This window comes from Capsicum annuum, chromosome 9, assembly GCF_002878395.1.
Source record: "Capsicum annuum cultivar UCD-10X-F1 chromosome 9, UCD10Xv1.1, whole genome shotgun sequence".
Classification (NCBI taxonomy): Eukaryota; Viridiplantae; Streptophyta; class Magnoliopsida; order Solanales; family Solanaceae; genus Capsicum; species Capsicum annuum.
The window spans coordinates 182,736,216-182,757,831 of record NC_061119.1 but is presented as its reverse complement, the minus strand read 5'-3'; the positions used below and the strand labels follow the sequence as shown (position 1 = coordinate 182,757,831).

The window sequence follows — 21,616 nt, the reverse complement described above, 5'->3', positions numbered from 1 at the left end:
ATGATAAATTTGACATGCAGATACAAACGATACGTTACATATTTGTATATGATAGATTCAAACAAATAAAAATAATGGATATACTTATTTGTTGACAAATGATAAATTATACATATTCACGGTTAAATTATTCAAATACAAATAATAAATTTATATAAAATGAGTAGAAATGGCTAAATAACCCATAAATTTTCTAAATTGAATAAATATTATTGAACATCTATTTTTAATACAGTGGACAAGTAAAATTGACGGATGGGATGGAGTAAGAAATTTCCACTAAATAAGTGGCCAATAATTGCCAATTTTAATGTGTGAGATAGCCCACTATGTCAATACAAATATATTTGCATTCCAAACCTAGCCCAGCCCAGCCCATAATCATATTACGGCCCTTCTCCTCTAAAACCCTAACTCCCATTCATCTTGTTTCATTTCTCCCCTCTATATCCCTTCCCCGAGCAACACAGCAAGAGTAAGTGAGAGCGCCGCAATGGGTCGCGTTATCAGAGCACAACGTAAGGGAGCAGGCTCCGTATTCAAATCCCACACTCACCACCGCAAGGGCCCTGCTAGGTTCCGTTCACTCGATTTCGGTGAACGCAATGGTTACCTCAAAGGTGTTGTTACAGAAATTATACATGATCCAGGTATGCAGTGGTAAAATCATATAGATAAAAATTGTTACCTGAACGCTTAGTCTCTCCGTCATATCAAATATATTATCTGTAACTTTTCTAAAATTAGTATAGTATTATCTGCTAGTGCACTTGGTTGAATCTTTGAGTTATTTACCCGTATTTTACATGTTTTAGATTCATCTGTGCAGGTAGGGGTGCGCCATTAGCACGTATGACATTCCGTCATCCATTCCGTTACAAACATCAGAAGGAGTTGTTCGTTGCTGCTGAAGGGATGTACACTGGCCAGTTCATTTACTGTGGGAAGAAAGCCAATCTTATGGTCGGTAATGTGTTGGCACTTAGATCTATTCCTGAAGGAGCTGTTGTTTGTAACGTTGAGCATAAAGTTGGTGACCGTGGCGTTTTTGCTAGATGCTCTGGTGATTATGCTATTGTTATCAGTCACAATCCCGATAACGGAACAACTAGGTAACTTTCTGATGTATTTATGATAATTTGATGGATGTTTTTTGAGTATTGGTTAATGTTGTTATGGTTATCGGAAAAGTAGATACGAGATTTTTGTTGAAATTAATTAAAAGGTCGAGTAAACATAGTAAATTAAATAGTGGATATATTCCCTCTGTCCCAATTTTATGTGTCACTGCTAAGATTTTGCGGGCAAGCAATCTTCAAAAGTTATGTATCCGGAAACTATAAAAAGTACTATTTGAAAAAGATATGTAAAAGTTATGCAAAGATGACTTTATTTCAAAAGGAGCTATATAAATTGGGACAGATTGGGATGGAGAAAGTATAATTTTTTGATTGATTTAGTATCGGAATGAATTGGCTTGAATAACATGGAACAATTAAAGGAATTTAATAACTACAATCCAAGCGTAGTGGATTTGAAAGTTGCACCTGGTGTTTGGGGAAACACTTCTGGATTGTTTGGTAGCGCGCATTAGTAAAGTGTTTTAGTATTGCTGTGATAAGTTATAACGAGACTATTTCCTATCTACTAGTTGGTTTGGTTACACTAATAGTTCTACTTTACTCATGCTTATCCATGTATTAATATAGCCCATGCATTACTAATACCGTGATTTGCTATGTATACACCCTATAATACTGAATATTGTGCATAATTAATACATGTATTAGTTATACATAGGTTAAAAATCCTACCAAACAAAGGATTAAGTAATACATGACTAATACATGTGTTAAATTCTCCAATACATCCTACTAAATGATCCCTTTCAGTTCAAGATAATGGTCAGTTTTCTTGGAATGCTTTAATATTCTTTCCTTTTAGTTAGTTCGACTGGTAAAGTTTGTTCAATTTTCGATCAATTGTTTTATTTAATGCGGCACTGTTCTTTTCATTTTGATCCGTAGATTCTTTTCGCGAACTACAATTGGTAGTACTTGCCTTCATTTGATGAAGTGAAGTAAAGCATCTAACCTAACAGATGAAGCTTAGTTGTTTACAGTTGCATAGTATAGCCATTATCTTATAGTGATGTTAAGGATAGTTTCGGTGTGGTGATGGTTAGATGTAGGAAATTCAGGTTAATAATGTTGCTGATACTTAATTCTTTAATAATGTTGCTGATGCTTAATTCTTCTTTCCATTTACACATGAAAACTATAACAGAATCTGTTTCTTTTGACTTGGTAAAGAAAGTCTTAATCTCAAATTGTTAGGATATGATACTAAAAGCATATACTTGTTGATCTAAATGATACTGATTTTAGCACTGTCTTTATTGGTGACTGTTTGTTTAGATTAATATGTTTGCTTCATTGACTGTTGGTGAGTGTTCGCAAATTAGTAGTCTGTTATGATGTCATATTGTCATTATCAAGTCTTTGGAGATGATTTTTGAAGTTTTCTATAATCTATATTTAATTTTTTTAAAGGATTAAGCTTCCATCTGGATCCAAGAAGATTGTGCCCAGTGGGTGTCGAGCCATGATTGGTCAGGTTGCTGGTGGAGGAAGAACTGAGAAACCAATGCTTAAAGCTGGTAATGCATACCACAAGTACCGTGTTAAGAGGAACTGCTGGCCGAAGGTTCGTGGTGTTGCTATGAATCCTGTGGAGCATCCTCATGGTGGTGGTAACCATCAACATATTGGTCATGCCAGCACTGTCCGTCGTGATGCACCACCTGGGCAAAAGGTTGGTCTTATTGCAGCAAGGAGGACTGGTCGCCTCCGCGGTCAAGCTGCTGCTACTGCTGCCAAAGCTGACAAGGCTTAAGATATTTAGCTTGTTACTGTTTTCCTCCTTGTGTTCGATTTTGAGTATTCAGCTGCAACTGTCTTTATACTAAGTTTTATTGGGATGTTGTTTAGAAGTTTTGTTTAAGGATCCTTGCTTCGACAAATTTGCCATTTATAAATGTGTTTAGCTTGGCTACCATTATCTTTTTTCCTTTTACTTCTTTGGTTTTGCTCCTTGTATTCCTATGGTGGTGCACCAATTCTGAAGTTGGTTTTCTTTACATGTTTGAATGTATGCCCTTCACTTTTCGAGTCAACGATGAGGTTTACTAGCAGTTGGTGTCAAGATTAGCATTGAGTAATCTACCTTTGTTCAAATGCATGTCTGTTTACTGGTTCAATGCAGCGTGAGGTTTTGTTCAAATGCATGTCTGTTTACTGGTTCAATGCAGCGTGAGGTTGTCTGTGCTGCTGTATTTGTAGAATTTCACATGAAATGCTCCTTTTTGTTAAAAGTAATTAATTTCAACTTTGATAAGTATTTCTCTTGCGAATCACATTTTCATGTAGATTGATGAGTCATATCCATTATTTTTCTCAAAGAAGGGTCTTCTCTGAACGCTCTCTTCTATAGACGGGTTAAATTTGACCCATAAATGTGTAACCCGCTCAAAATATTGTGGGAAAGCTGCACCAAATAACAATAAAATAATTATCCAGATTTGCTCATACTTAAATTAGTTATACCAACACCCATTTGGTCATAAATTACCTGCCTACCCAGCTGATGATTCTTGGCTTGTGTTAGACATTCTGCCTAACTAATACGAGTAATTTGATTACTTTTATCTTTTATCTTTATTAAAAAAAATATTATTTTTCTTATTTTATCTTTTCTCTTTACTTTTATTTTTTGATTTTTCTTTTTCAAACGATAAAAATAAAATATAAAGATAAAAGATTAGCTAATCATGTTTAGAAAAGTAAAGAGGGAAAAATTAATAAGTAGCAAACTTAAGTCCATAGTTAGGAGTTTCATAATTATTCGAAGTAACAAGTTATATTATGTATTTTAGGCACATTTTGCTAACAAAATATATATACATACGAAATTTACTGTCCTTTTTTTTCTCAAATCAGTTGAGTTAAATAAGGAGTAAATAGATGCTTAAATCATTCCTTATTTAAAGCGGAAGATTCATTTTTTATAAATGACTCTTATTAAATAGGGTAAATTACGCAAAATCACAAACATAAAAGAACTTACTATCCAAAATCCCCTACCTTTTAAACAATTACTTTAAATTCCGGATTTTGTATTTTACTCTTGATACATATGAATAAAAGTTTCATCATACTTTTACTCCACAATTAATGCATGCAATCTATTTATCTTTGAAGATTTTTTTTTTTTCAAATATTTCATCTCCTAAAATCTCTCCCAAATTATCATCATACAACTTTAACATATGTTTATTTATAAATATTTGATACATTTAATATATGTTTGACATATGTAAATTATTTATTTTGGTGTGATATTAAATTTTTACTGATTAGTGCGTAATTTTACGAAATGTATCATTGTGATACATCTGGAGCCAGATATATCATTATGATACATCTGGAATCAGATTTATCATTTCCACGATTTGTGCCAATTTTACTCCCCGTAATAATTGAATCCGTTACTTTCTAAAATAAAAATCTTTTCTATTTTAAATGTATCACTAATTATATGTATCACGTTATAACATATGTATCACAAATTTAAAAATCCGGGATATGATGTAGTTTAACAAATATTTTAAATTTAAATTATTTATAAATATTTGATACATTTAACATATGTAAATTATTTATTTTGGTGTGATTTTGAATTTTTAACAATTAATGATTAATTTTACGAAATGTATCATTATGATACATCTAGTCATTGTGATACATCAAATAAAAATCTCGTATGTTTTAAATGTATCACTAATTATATGTATCACGTTATAACATATGTAGCACAAATTTAAAAATCTGGGATATTATGTAATTTAACAAATTGTTGGGATAAAGTGTTATAAAACTTAAACATTTAGGGATTTATGTAGGTTACCCTATTAAATATATTTGCAGTTATTTTTCAACTACTCAAATCAAATTTCTAATGCAATTTTACTGTATAATTTTCAACAACTCAGATCGCAAATCAATTGAAGATTCTTTCCTTGATGAGCTTCTAAATTAAAAAAAATAATCATCACTACCGTTACCGGTATTAATAACAACAAATAAGTCGACTTAATCCTTTTGTTCAAAATCGTTTTTTGATACGTAAAATTGTTTTCATCTCAGAATCTGTTTTAACTATTTGATCGAACTCCATTATTTGATTTTGTATGTTTGATATCGTATACACATTTTACCAAATATGTATTCAAATTTTAAAAATAAAGCATATTATTCATGTTTGTTTGAAATCAATTTTGCTAAACTAAAAACTTTTCAATTCAAAGTGTTTTTTAAATATTTAATCGAACTCAATTTTGATCGAATTAATGGAGTTATTATTTGATCGAATTTGATTTTGACCACATATTAAATTTACATTATTGATTTTATTATTTAGCATGTTATTGTATGTTATTTAGTGTATTTGTATATTCGGCAGATCGTTATTGAAATTTCTTAAGTTTTAATATATTTGTATTTTACAGATCATAATTGTATTTTGTTTTGTGTATATGTATAACGTGAGTTTAATTTGTATATTGTTAGTACAGAATTTATGAGTGTAATTCTACAATTTATTATGTTTGTATATTCCAGCTCATAAATGTATTTTGTCATGCGTATATGTATAATTTGACTTTATTTATATACTAGTTTATAAGGCTCGTACCAAGTCTGGGCCCAAAATCAAGTAATTTAATATTTTATATAATAATATGATTAAATATATAAAATAATTACAACTCACAAAGGTCATAAATTGAAAAATATTAATATTTTTATGAGTTTATGAACATATATTCTATAGCTATAAATAGAAAAATATTTCTTTAATATTTATCAAGTTTTAATTTTATTCATAATTTCACGTGGCAAGAATTTAATTTAGTTAATATGGTAATTTAAGCTTTGTTTTACTTTAATTAAGAAAAAAAATTAAATTCATCAAAATAAACCTCGAGAATCTATTAGTTCTTTATATTTAGTTTATGCCTAAGAATATTAATTCTCAATAATAAAAAAAGATATTTTAAAAATAATCTGATCTTAATTGATACAACTACCTTCATTTTTAATTTTATCAATAATTTCAACTTTCAGTATTTGAAATATTTTATTGATAACTTCAAAAGCAAGATACAATTATCCATAAAAAAAAATTCTATTCAATTCATAAAAAAATAAGTAGCAAATATTGAGAACCATACTCAATTTATCATAAATAAATATAACCTTATACAATTAATTAAGATATTTACCAAATAGTTAAACTACAGGAGAATCTAAATAATTCAATTGATTGTAAGCTTTAGCTCTCACCTTATTGGTGAAGATTTGATTCCCCACTTTATAATTTTCTCCTAATTTTTTATTTTTTTAAAAAGAAAAAATTCGTTAAACTATTAAAAATTCAAGAAAAAAATCAATAATGATTTCTCATATTATGACACACCACATAGAAAGTCCCATTCGACAAACAAAAGAATAAAGTGATTTTATCTATATCAACTACATGCCATAATTTTATTAGATTAACAAATTAATTGAAATTACTAAAATAGCCCTGTGAGGACTATCAAAGGTTATTATTCTCTCTTATATATGTATATTTATTGAATATTTTATTTTTATTAATGTGTATTTTGATGTGTTGGAGATTGAAGATGAGAAGCATCCCTGTTCTTGTGAAGAATTTTAGTAGATGGGCATATGAATAAAATTATGAGGAATACATCACTAATGCTATATTGTTGAACACAAACACATCTTACAACCAACTAATCGTTGATCTGACATATGATAGAGATATGTTAGAGTGAAGAGTTACTTGAAAAATTAGGCAGGAATATGTTCGGAAAGAAAAATGATCAATTCATGTAGTGCATATGGCTTTAAGAGACACAATCGACGTTTGTGTAGGAAATATCGTTAATGGTACATTTGTTGTGATGTTAAGCTCGTAAATGTAACATTTGTTGTGATGTTATGTTCATTAAAGATATCTTTTTCTTATGTCATAATGTTGAACTGATTTCCTACTTGTATATACTGCATATATGTAATTGTGTTTGAATACATATAGATAAACTACTTGAATATGTAAAGTTAAATATTCATATATATAGGAAGATATAACTACATATGAATATATTAAAAAAAAATATATAAATATAGTTTACCTATATGTATTTGCAACCGTGTTTGAAAGATACATATACAGATACCTTATATATATTTGAAACTGTGTTTAAAAATTCATATATAGATACATGTATGTATTTGTAACTGCGTTTGAAAAATACATATACAGGTACCTATATTTATTTGCAATTATATTTTAAAAATACATACATAGATATCTATATGTATTTTGCAACTATGTTTGAAAAATACATATAAAGTTACCTATAAACTTGTACATTCCCATTTAAATACATTTGTATATATATATTTATAAAACATAAATACATATAGAATATAAATATAAAATTGATAAATTTAAGATTATATTTGTAGTTACACATTTATTTGCAGATGTGTGTGTATATATATATTTACAAAACGCAAATACATATAGAATACAAATATAAAATTTATAAATTTAAGGGTATATTTGTAGTTACACGTTTATTTGCAAATGCACTTGTAAAAAAAATTATATATTTGCATGTATAATTATATAAATGTCTATATTCAAATTTAAATACATATTTAAGTACATGTATAAACGTAAAAACATATAAATACTAATATAAAACTGCACAACTAACTACTAAATATGTAAGATATGAACAAATACATGTATAATCACTTATGTAAAATAAGACAAATATTTAACATAAAACCACAACAAAAATACTTCCATTCAATTTCATAAAGTAATAACTGAAATACAAATACCATTCTTCAATATACAAATAAAATCTAAAAGTAATAACTAAAACTTAACATCTATAGAATTACGTCACTGTCAGCATAGAGTTCAATGTTGTCAAACACAAAATACAACTACAAAACTATCAAACATCAAAAATTTTTGTGTCGTTTGTAATCTCGATTTCTCTAAAAAGCCTTATTGGTGCTTTGTCGTCACTTTGAACATCAACTTCTTATTTTCTTAAATCATAGTCCCATATAAATAAATCATATCTTGTACGAAGCAAGTCGAGTTTGAACTCAACCAAAGAAACACCTTCCCCATAACTAAGGCATTCGACATATACAATTGACGATCCTTATAAATACATTAAGCAATAAATTAGAATATAATCTGTATATATGTACAATCATATACTTGACATATGTATATAAAAAAACTTACAAGATGTTACTTGGTTGTTGTGAAAAATCCTCCACATAAGACACATCAAAGAGGTCCAACATATCTTTATTTTTGTATTTTTGATGATTAGTAACATCAATACTCTTTCATTCGTAGAAATTACAAGCCTGGAGACATATAGGTAGAGTCTCGAGTAATTTTTCAATTTCAACAAGGACAACAACATCACGACCAACAGTAGATAATGAATCATATATGAATATGCACCTTTGTGTGAATGATAAAAGAACAAGATCCCAATGATCTCTCTCCTTTACATTGACAGAAATAAAAATATGATATACTCTAAAATACATATAGACCAACATATGTTTATACAGTGTAAAAATATAGTGAATACATATGCTACACTCTAAAATAAATATAGATCAACATATGAATATATAAAATACATACCTAGCCCATATGTATATATATACATATTGGACATAAAATCTCTATTACAAAAAAAGGAAAACTCTATACATATACATATAAGTATTCAAAATATATAAAATAAATATCATACACTGTAAAAATACATAGATAAATATGGTACACTGTGATGGACACAAAATAGCCCAAATACAAAGAAGCACTATACAAAAAATACATCTGGATCTATATATGTATAAGCAGAATACAAATACATGCACATAACCCAACATGAATACATATACAACAAGGATTTGTCTGTATATAAAAATGAGTATCTATTAGCTAAATACTTTTGTAAAATGCATCATGATAAATATAAATACAAATACCTTTTCTTCTTTGTCTTCATTCAAAACATTTTCAGATGAGTTTTCAATACCAGGATTTGGAATTTTGCTTGTTTAATTGATTTCTTTTGCTTTTCGTTTTTTCTCTGATTCTTTCATTTTTTGGGTTTTGGAGATGAAACTTTTTCCAGTGCTTTTTCTTTCATAATTTTAGTTATTTTTTTGGCTCGTTGTGATGCTTCGACCTCATCTCTTCAACGCTCATTAATTTCTTTGACTGTTTAAACGTAGAATCCACTTTAACAATTTCATCTTGAGATAGTCCAATACTAAAGGATGGAGGATTATCAGAAACTAAATTGATAGGTCTTATACCTCAAAAACCCCAAAAAATTGCAATAACAATGGTGAAAAAAATAGAAAAATATATAGAATTTTGGGAAGAGATAACATGCAAAACTATTAATTAATAGTTACATTATTTTATGGAGTACAATCTTTATCTACAAGGTGAAAAATATGAGAAAAAAAAGTAAGAAATTGAAATGAAAATCTGGAAAATAGGAGCTATTTGAAAAAAATAAAATAAAAGGTAAAGTAAGAATGAAAGAGATAAAGTGTTAGAGTGAAAATATGAGAAGTTACTCCTTGATAATTGTAAACACGCATGTGTGGAGTGGTCCTACTAAAATAATACTATTTTTGCTATAAAATATAATTTTATAAAAGTGTTGCTATTTATCATAATTATGTATTAAATTTGTCATTTTTACATTTTTCAAATAAATATATGGAACAACAACAATAATATACCAAGTTAAATTCTACAAGTGTAGTATGGGGATGGTAGAGTGTACGCAGATGTAATGACCCTCCAGGTAATTTCCTCAGTTTTCATGCATTTTTGGCATTTCATGCCTTCCCATAGCGGCTATAGGTCATTTATGACTTATTGAAACTGTCAGTTTGATTTTTGGATAGTTCGTTTGGGTTTTAGGCTCAATTTTTATTTTGAAGTTTTCAATATTAAAAATTGGTCTCAAACCAAAACTCATAGTAAATGAGCTTGAATAAGAATTTTGATAGGACCATCAGCTCTGGAACATTGAATTTAGGCCAATGGAAGCATTGGTTCGGGTATCAAGGCTTCCAAACTCATTTTAGGCTATTGGGTAGATTCAATGAAAATTAAACTATAGATATGGGGCCTACATTTAATGTAAACAATCTCAAATAAAAGTTTTGATGGTTTCATTGAGTCCACAATGTCAAATTTGATGGTAGCATAGTTTTTTTTCATGTACGGGGTTCTAACGAATCTCGAGCCCCCGATCAAAGTCCGTTGGAACTTAGGAATGTCATTGATTCATAATATTTGGTGAAACCAAACCTTGGCCTTCGCGTTCACGAGGTTGGCCATGTTTGTGATGGTCAAGGAATCTTGAGTAAGTCGATCGATCCTCCTAACTTTGCTCTTTGTGTTCACAGTAGATCGATCGTGTTCGCAAAGGCTTAAGATGGTCCATTCCCACATTCACGATGGGGGTTCCGCATTTGTGAAGGACCCTTTGGTAGCCCCTTTATATTTCTATCATTCTCAATCCTTAGCTTATTTTTAGTGGTCTTTCTACCATTAAAGGTCCCAAGAGCTCAAGAAATTCATGGGGAATCATAAATTGGTTGGGAGCATTTAGTGGGTGTTGAGTTGATCATTACTCGTTGATTTCTTTGAAAGTTTCTACCCTAATTATTAGTAAATACTTGATTTTCTCTCTTTTTTTTTCCTTAAATTTTGGGGTTGATTTGATATCCAATTGAGACTCTATTGGTGCTTAATTTTTGTGCACACATATTCCTTATCATTCGAGGGACCTCATAACAGCTTCAATTTTGAATTCAGTTAGCGAACTCCACAGACCTATTTTTGACCAAATTTTAGGCTTGGAGTTTTGTATTGCAATATGAGTATTGTTTTACTCGTACTAATACGTAGCTAATATTTTTGATAGCACAACATTATTTTGGGATCATGGATCAAAGACGAGTGATTATGGATGGTTTAAGATTTGCGGGTCAACATTGAGGTAGTCTTCAGTTTACTTATTTCTATGAAATTGTGTACTGTATATTTCACATACTAGGTAAGGATAATAGGTTATGTTTATGCCTAGATATTTCATGAGTTGACCTAATTAGGAGATTTAGAATAGAAATGTGATTCGTACCTTAGCTTAGAATACCTGTTAAGACGATAGGATCCTATTACGCTTAACTATAAAATTGATTAACCATAAATTGCATAAGGGACCTTTAGTAAAAGATTTATCATATTACTTAGTATTTTGGGCGATATTTCCTGAGTAGAATTGTTTTAGCAACTTTATCCCCTTATATACCTTACTTTCCCAGTTTTTGGTGTTAATATTATTTTGGATTATATATTGTTGGTCTTGAGGCAGTGGTTATGATACCATTTGGATATCAAGTTAGTATTCTATCCTTATAAAAGACATGATTAGTGTTATGAATGCGTAGACACTTACAATTATAGTGTTTGGATACTGGTGATAGCATGCATATATTTAAACACAATACCAATTTAAACCTTATTTTACTACTTTAAAATTGGTTCTTTGAAAATAAAAGTCGTACCACCCTTAGTATAGTGTTATAACATTTTAACCTAAAGGTATTACTTTAGAAATTAGATTGAGGTTGATTCTGATCAATTAATGATCCATTCATTTTACTACTACTTATTCACTTCGATCCAGGAAGAATATACTATTTTAGTCCCTAAGTTAATCTCGAACAATGAATTTACAAATATTTACTTATTCAGCTCCAGTTCAAGTTTGACATTCCTCATGATACTATATATCTCTATCTGGTACTAGATGAATTATATTTGTGATGATGGATTATGGAAGTATTGTCTAGGGATCAGATAGTGTATATAGATATTTGATTTCCCTATGAGCGCCTTCGTTCGATGAGCCACAGTACCGGAGAAGGATGGTCACTGTAGATCTTGCCTTTGCGAGCTACTGAGTTGGAGGAGTTGTATACACTTGGTGTTTTGTGGTACTTTTATCATCTTGTATCACCTAGTTTTATGACTTATATTCATTTTTATGCATCGCCTGTCCTAGTATAATTATTTGACGCTTGTATCTATTGGTCTTATAGGGGCCCAATTAGGTTATTGTTTTCTCAGGCTAGTCAGTTAGATTATTATTGTTTGATTACTTTATATGATTTGATGCACTATGATTTTGGACTGGTTCTCAAAATATTCAGTACATTTTGATCCCTTTTATCATTATTATGGTAAGATTTATCATTGCTGGATTACCTTCTAATTACCCGTCAGCTCCTTTATTATTTATGACCTCGGAGACGTTAGCTTAGCTCCTCAGAGGAGTAATTTCTTATTTGGTTATCAGTATAGCATAATTAGATATGTATATATTTATCCTTCTTTGGATACTATTTGTATATTATTCTCTTCTTTTCTACTATTATATTATATTGTATATCTCTTTCCTCACTATACTATCATATATGGATTATCTACTTATGGAACAACACTTTGCCCCTAATTACAAGTAGCATATGATAGTTTACCCTTATATTTCCATTCGAATTATTATGCTTCGAGCCTGAGTGGTTTTTTGTTCTTTATATTTCTACTTTACATATTGCATATACTTGCATTATTTTTGGGGCTCAGTCGGTAGATGCCTAGTTGTACCATATATTTGGTACTTATATTGCACTCTACAGTATGCAAATCATAGTAAGAGTTTTTGCCTTTGACGTGTGCATCATGTAGAATAGCTATGGATTGATGATTCGAGTGAGCTCCTGATGTTCGGAGTTATTCCTACTTCCCCTCTTATTTTTAGATTGATATCTTTTTTTGTATTTTAGAGATGGCTTATATATTTATTCTGTATTCTACTTGTAATCTAGTTATATTAGAAGCTCTTGTATTGACTTTACCAAGTTTGGGGATATATTTACTTCTTCTTGTCTTCTTTCTCTTTTATTTAATTTTGCTTCTGCTTTTCTTATTTGCCCATTACTAGCTGTTTTGGACTACAGGTTGGCTTACCTACTAGTGGTTTATGGTTGGTGCCATCATTAACTGAGAAATTGGGTCATGACAAATTGGTATCAGATCCAGGTATATCAGTGTTATTGGTACAAGAGTTAAGTGCTTAGTAGAGTCCTGCATGTCATTGTATCCTATCTTCGGGAGGCTATAGGGAATTGTTAGGAAATTCTATTCTTGACTATTTATTATGTGTCTGTACTTTTATGAACCGTAAGTACTTATTTTGACTCTTTTATTTCTCAAATGGATAGCACATGGTTTTTAATAGATGCGAATGAGACTTTTATGTATATTAAAGAGTTGTATCTTAGAGTCAGACTAAGGAGTTAGAGGTTGATAGTGAGGATCTTCATTATCAATCAAAAGATTTGGGGCCAACCCAGACTCCAATAGAGTTTTTAACCTTTTTTTTTTTCAAGATTCAGTGGTAAGGGTTCTGAGTCTTTTCTTGGCTATGTCATACTAAGAGGTAATATTTTGTGGGTCTTTGGATAGAGTTGGGTTTGTTAGTCTTTGGCAAGGATCCTTGTCAATTTTTGAGTATGAGATCGGGTTTCTTTAGTGAGCCAGACATACTACGAAGTTTTATCATAGGATTATTTTTACCACTCTGTTTGGTGTTGGAGCACTTGATAACAATTGGGACATTTTTTTATCAAGTTGTTGAACACACGAGGACCATAGAGAGGGCATGTAATGGGACATATAGAGGTGGGGACAAGAGGCCATGTTGGCAGTACAAAGTTAGTAGTATTTTATTTAGAGGTAGGGATCCTCCTAGCAAAAGTCAACATCAATTGAAAACTATAGGCACATACAAGTAGCACCTCAGATTATGGGTAGCTCTTAAGTGGTTCATGGTGGTCACACAAGACAGAGTTTGGATAGGAATTACAGATTATTCGATTTAGATTATTAGGCCATGCCGGTCATTCCTGATCAGCAGTTGCAGTGCTTTAGAGAGTTCTAGGGGTATGTTTCATTATGGAGTAGTTGTTCATTGGTCTAGGAAGTGCCCCAAGTGTGAGTTGATCAACCAGTTGGGTTAGTTGATGTTTCTTGCTAGAGACTCAGTTTAGTTCATGTATCATGTTCCAGACTCAGTTATGTTCTTATGTCTCCGCTTATTCATATTGAGTAATCAATGTCAGACTCATCGGTATTTTTAGTTCATGGTAGCAGTCTTCTTTGAGCTTACCCATTCTCATGTTCAAATTTCAGTACAAAATTGGTATTCCGCTCCATGCTCAGTTCCAGTTCAAACTTGGTATCTTTACCATTGCATATTCATTTGCATGATCATGAGCCAATTCATTCATATATTCGCACATCAGATATGCATGATCAGCTTATCAGTACTCTCCCTCATGTACTTATGAATCAGTTATGCATGCATCAAATAAGCATGTTCAATATGATATGTTCAGCTTATCAATCATTTCAGCCATGAAATCATGATCAGTCTTTCATGCTCTATATCCACGTCAGTTGTCTTTTCTCTGATCTCAGCCAGTCTCATTCGAGGATGAATGTTCCAAAGGGAAAAATATTGTAATACCCCACATTTCGGACTAGGATGAAAATCTGTCATTTCTATGCGTAGACATTTCAAAAGCCTCGAATCCTATGTAAATTTAGTGTGTTAATCAATTATTTAGTGTGGGAATCTATTTGAGCATGAATTTAGATCATAGAGGTCCACTAACACAAGTACAAGTTGAAAGCTTTCCTATCATTCAAGTTTTGGTGAGCGTCAAAACTTGGTTCAACTTCAATTGACCATAACTTATTGTATATGGCGAACTGGGTTGCTTACTATATATCAAATGAAGTCTCTTTGAATTATCTTTCCAACAATACCAATTTCTCCTAAATCTGATAATGGAGCAAGGAGTTATATCTATTTTACTCTGGCATGTCATGCTGGAAACCCAGTGACGACATTTTATTACAAGATGTCACGCTCGTTACGGCCTATGTAACACCCCAATTCGCTGAACCAAAATGCTACACGGTGCTCACGACCCCAAGGGACCATAAGCTAACCCATGACTAATATCTATACTTGTATACTGCAAATCATGATATAATAATGCGGAATACATAGAACTATAAGGCCATAAGGTTCAACTGAATACAATCATGTGGGTGAAAATACCTAAAACAACTCAATCTGAACATAAATCTGAGCGTAAATCTGAAAGCCTCTAAACTATCTGAATAAGGAGTTGAAGGAACATGTCTCCAACTAACTTCATAAAACTGAACTGAAGAAATAAATAAATGAATTAAATCATACTATCCTCGAATCAATGAGGACTTATTGAGTTTCTACGACTGGAATGCTACCACTACTGCTGGGCTGGAGCTCGTGTCTCGAAACCTATAGTGTAACATGAAAAGAAAGCACCATAGCACAAATGCATCAGTACAACTAGAGTACTGAGTATACGAGGAAGGTAGGCTGAACATAAAGGGTTTCATGCATGAACAACACTGACTGACTAATATGAACATGGGAGTGCAAACACAGATTTATAGAAACTGGGACCATGAATACGTGATAGCATGACCTGTAAGCTAATACATGGTTTACTGATAACTGTCATGACTGATACCAAAACTGATAACATGGATGACTGTAACTGACAGTCTTGTATATACTGAAATCTGAAGAACGCCCTGAGTTCTTTTACTGAGACTGATACTGAAACTATGGGAAGTAGTGTTTAACCGACATACCCCATGTATGCCGTTATGTCTAAGCTGGGGTCCAATCTCTGCCCTGACTGGAGGGGTGTCAATACCGTGCCACGGGTAAGGACAGCCTGTGAGTGACCCTTATCTGGCGGGTACTCAATGAGAATGGTAGGAACCTTAAACTGACGGGTTAAGCCACCTCATCAACCCTAATCTGATGGGTTAAGATGTCTCAACCTACGCTGGCTACGTAGTTCTGGAACACAAGGATGACTACTAAGAATCACACCCTGAACTGGCGGGTGAGTTCCTATCCTTGGGTTCACTCGGTGCTAACCTCTACTTCCATCTGGAGGGACTGGACATGAATAACTGACTGTGGATGACTTAATCTTACTAAATTTCGTTGACTGGTGGAATGTTACTGATATCTGACAACTGACTAAGATCATGAGGTTTTCCTGAGTCACATGACTGACTGAAGTCTATGGAATCATAGCTTGAGTTCGGATATCGTGAAACATGACATGGCTCTAGGCACACAACTATAGTGTTTGGGTACAAGTACCCCCAGGACTCGATGGAAGAAAACTGACACACATGACTGACTTGATCATAAGAGTAGAGTCCATAATTTATAATATCATAAGTAGGGATCTCATACTAAGCATGGTTATCAACAATGTATTGCATGTAAGGGATTTCATATCACATGGAAGTACTTGCGCAATCTTAATATCATGTTCATTGCATAATCATATTGGCAAACATACCAATAACATGGAAGTTCATGTGGATTGCATGGTTATCATACATCTTGTTCATAAGTAGGATTTGCAAGTAAACATAGCATAATCTTATAAGAATAGTCCATGAGTATTCCAACAACATTTACAAGGCACATTATCAACATAGAAGTCATTGGAACGTAAGGGCATATCATGAATCCTTCACTTAGTCACAATTTAGCTATATTGCATGATTTCTAGTTTCTTAGGCATTTTATCAAACACCTTACATGCACATCTTAATAATAGGTGAAATCATCAAATTATACATCATGAACAACCCAATTTACATGTTTCCAACTCATATGATATCATGAAATTCAAAAAAACATATAAAGATTCCATCTTGGGAATCACCCAATATCAACAATATGATCATCAACACCCAACAATATAGAAATCATACTTTATAATGAAAAAGAGGGTTTTTGAACTTTATGGATGAAAGGGATCCATAAATCAACTCACGCATACATTAGAAGGAAGATTCTTGATGATTGACGGAGGAATTTCCTTAAAATCAGATCTTCAAGCTTAGTTACGCAACCCTAGTTGTTTTTCTCTTTTAGTACTCTTGGATGATGGTCTTTGAGATGATAATAGGGTTGTAATATGTTTAGAAGCTATATATTTTGTAGGGTTAAGTTTAGGGACGTGTAAGGAGTGTTAAAAGACTTAATTACCCTTAAAATAACTCAAAACGGAGTGTTTTTGGCACCTGAAACTGACTTAGGCGGCGCCCAAGTGATTTTCTAAGCTAGGTTGGGCGGCACCTAACCAATCGCCTATGCTTGGGTTGGGCGGCGCCTAACCAATTGCCTATCCTTACTGTCTCTCACGAAAATAGGCATAACTTTTCGCTCGGGCATTGGATTAAGGCAAAATTGGTATCGTTGAAAAGCTAATTCGATTCTCTAAAATTTGATGGGTCTAAATAATCCAAAATACCATATTAACATTGAGTTATACTCGTTAAAATATGACCCTTGAAAAATCAAACACTAAAACTTGATGGATTCAAAAACTCTTAGCTTGTATTACCTTAAGTGACTCATATGAACATGCTTAATGCATCATAAGCTATCCTATCACTAGGATATTCACTGTAAGTTATGTACTCAAGTATGAATCATAGGATAGGAGATTTCGTACGTAGAATACTTATTCACTTCCTTGCTTAGAAACATACGGGGTATTACAATATCTCCCCCTTGGGAACATTCGTCCTCAAATGAGAATTTACTGAGAAGGGATACAAGATAATAAAACCTGAACTGAACATGAAGAACTGAAACTTGATCTCATGAATGACATGCTAAACATACTGAACTCGTGCATATCTGATGCACGGACAAATGACACATGAATGCATGACTAAGTATGAAATGATTAATAGGTACCAAGTTTAACTGGAAACATGAACATGAAACTAAATAAGATTAAGAAGAACTGTTACCTTGAGCTTGATCTGAATTGGCGGGGAAGAGGTGAGGATACTTGGTACGCATATCTACTTCTTCCTCCCAAGTAGCTCCCTCATGATACTGATTTCACCAAAGAACCTTGACTAGAGGGACTTCTTTGTTCCTCAATCTACGAGTCTGATAATCTAAGATTTCGACTGGAATCTCTTCATAGGAGAGGTTTTTCTGAATGTCGATGCTCTGAATAGGAACAACAACTGCTGGGTCACCTAAGCACTTCTTTAGCAATGATACATAGAAGACTGGATGGACTGAGGCTAGATCTGAAGGCAACTCAAGCTCATAAGCTACCTTGCCAAAGCGACAAAGAATTTTGAAGGGACCGACATACCGGGTACTAAGTTTTCCTTTCTTGCCGAACCTCTTCACTCCCTTCATGGGAGAGATCTTAAGATAGACATAGTCATTGACCTCAAACTCAAGATCCTTTTTACGAACATCTGCATAGGACTTCTGTTGGCTCTGAGCAGCCTGGAGTCTCTCTATGATCAACTGAACTTTCTCTAAGGCGTCGAATACTAAGTCAAGACCTATGATTGAGGCCTCACTAACTTTGAACCAACCAATCAGAGATCTACATCTCCTACCATAGAGAGCTTCAAATGGAGCCATATGAATACTAGAATGATAGTTATTGTTGTATGCAAACTCAATCAAAGGCAAGTGGTCGTCCCAACTTCTCTTAAAGTCAATTGCACACGCCCTTAGCATATTTTCAAGAGTTTGAATGGTCCTCTCTGCTTGACCATCTGTCTGAGAATGAAATGTTGTGCTGAGATGGACTTGGGTACTGAGACCCTTTTGGAATGCTTTCCAAAAGTGAAAAGTGAACTGGGTACCTCTGTCTGAGATGATAGATAGTGGAACATCGTGTAACTGACTAACTTCCTGATATAGAGTTTGGCATAATCCTCGGCGAAATAAGAAGTATGAACAGGAAGGAAATAAGCAGACTTGGTCATTCTATCTATAATGACCCAGACTGAATCATGCTGATGATGAGTTCTAGGCAAAGCCGTCACGAAGTCCATGTTAACTTCTTCCCATTTCTAAGTAGGAATGGTGAACTCTTGCATGGAACCACTAGGTTTCTGATGCTCTATCTTAACCTGCTGACATGTAGAGCACTTAGCCACAAACTCTGCAATATCTCTCTTCATCCCACTCCACCAATAGATCTCCCACATGTCGTGGTACATCTTAGTAGCCCCTGGATGAATAGAGTATAGCGCACCATGCGCTTCTGCAAGTACTCACCGCCTCAATTCATCTACTCTTGGAAGACATAAACGACCCTAACAACGAAGAACACCATCTCCCCTTTGGGAGAAAACCTCAACTTTCTAATTCTGAACTGACTCTTTGAGCTTGACAAGGCTAGGATCCTTGTCTTGTTTCTCTTTCACCTCAAAAACTAGAGATGACTCTGAACTACTATGGACACATACACCACCTTCTGAAGAATCGACTAAGCGAACGCCTAGTCTGGCAAGCTGATGGATCTTCTAAGCCATATTTTTCTTACTATTCTCAACATGAGAAATACTACCTATGGAGAGTCGACTGAGAGCGTCGGCCATAACATTGGCCTTGCCCGGATAATAAAGAACACTCATGTCATAATTCTTCAAGAGATCTAACAACCTTCTCTGGTGAAGATTGAGATCTTTCTAGGAAAATACATACTACATGCTTTTATGGTCTAGGAAGACATCTACATGAACTCCATAGAGATAATGCCTCCAAATCTTCAAGGCAAAAATTACCGCTGCTAACTCAAGATCATGAGTAGGGTAATTCTTCTCATGTGGCTTTAACTGTCTGGAGGCATAGGCTATGACCTTACCATGCTGCATGAGGACACAACCTAAACCCACTCTGGATGCATCACAATAGACTACAAAACCTTTTGGACCGTCTGGAATAGCTAGAACTGGAGCAGAGGTGAGTCGAGTCTTCAACTCTTGAAAGCTCTTCTCGTATGAATCTGACCACTGAAACTTAATCTTTTTCTGAGTCAATCTGGACATGGCAGATGCGATAGAAGAAAATTCCCCGACAAACCATCTGTAATAGCCAGCCAAACCCAAGAAACTCCTAATATCTGATAGAGATATGGGTCTGGGCCAGTTTCTTACTGCCTCGATTTTCTGAGGATCTACTCTAATGCTATCATCGGAAATAATATGGCCAAGGAATGCTACTATTCTTAGCCAAAATTTGCACTTGCTGAACTTAGCAAATAATTGGTGATCCCTGAGAGTCTGAAGAACAATCCTGAGATGGTCTGCATGATCACACTCTGTGTGAGAATAGACCAAAATATCATCTATGAAGACTATGACAAACATGTCCAAGTACTGCTTGAACACACGGTTCATCAAATCTATAAAATCTATAGGGGCATTGGTAAGACCAAATGACATGACTAAAAACTCAAAGTAGCCATACCGAGTACGAAAAGCTGTCTTCGGAATGTCACATTCTCTAACTCTGACCTGATGGTAGCCTGATCTGAGGTCTATCTTGGAGAATTAATTGGCACCCTAAAGTTGGTCGAATAGATCATCAATCCTAGAAAGAGGATATCTGTTCTTGACCGTGACCTTATTGAGTTGACGGTAATCAATACATATCATGAGAGAACCGTCTTTCTTGCGCATGAATAATACTGGCGCACCCCATGAGGAAATACTGGGTCTGATGAATACCTTATCTAAAAGATCCTTCAACTGATCTTTCTGTTCCTTGAGTTCTACTGGTGTTATTCTGTATGGCAGAATAGAAATAGGTTGAGTATCCAGAAGAAGGTCTATGCCGAAGTCTATTTCCCTTTCGGGAGGAATGCCTAGAAGATCTTCGAGAAAGACATCTGAGTATTCATTAACAACAGGGACTTTTTTGAGGCTGGGATATTCAGAACTGAAATCTTTAACATGCATGAGATGATACACACACCCCTTAGAAATTATTTTCCTTTCCCGAAGGTAGGAAATAAGTTGATCCCTGAAAGCTGAAATGCTACCCTTCTACTCTAGGATGGGCTTATTCGGGAACTGAAACTGAACTATCCTATTTCTGCAGTCGACTGTGGCATAGCAGGAATGAAGCCAATCCATGCCGAGAATGACATCACAATCAGTCATCTCTAACTCCACTAAATCTATTGACGTGGATTTCTGAGATATCATAACCAGGCAGTTCCTGTATACCCACCGGGCTATGATGATTTTACCCACTGGGGTAGATACTAAGAAGGCTTTGCTAGGACTTCGGGACTGATTCCAAAATTGCCTGCTATGTATGGAGTAACAAAAGAAAAATACGCACCTGGGTTTAGCAAAGCATAAACATGAACATGGAAAATCTGTAACGTACCAGTAACGATATCAGAAG

General features: G+C 33.4%; 1 protein-coding gene across 1 annotated transcript; it reads left to right on the top strand.

Moving 5' to 3' along the window:
- Positions 1-314: 314 nt before the first annotated feature.
- Positions 315-3,057, top strand: LOC107842353 (60S ribosomal protein L8). Its single transcript, XM_016686143.2, has 3 exons — positions 315-650; positions 830-1,112; positions 2,553-3,057. Exons 1-3 carry the CDS (start codon positions 494-496, stop codon positions 2,893-2,895), a joined length of 783 nt encoding a protein of 260 aa, XP_016541629.1. The 5' UTR covers positions 315-493; the 3' UTR covers positions 2,896-3,057.
- The last annotated feature ends 18,559 nt before the right edge of the window (positions 3,058-21,616 follow it).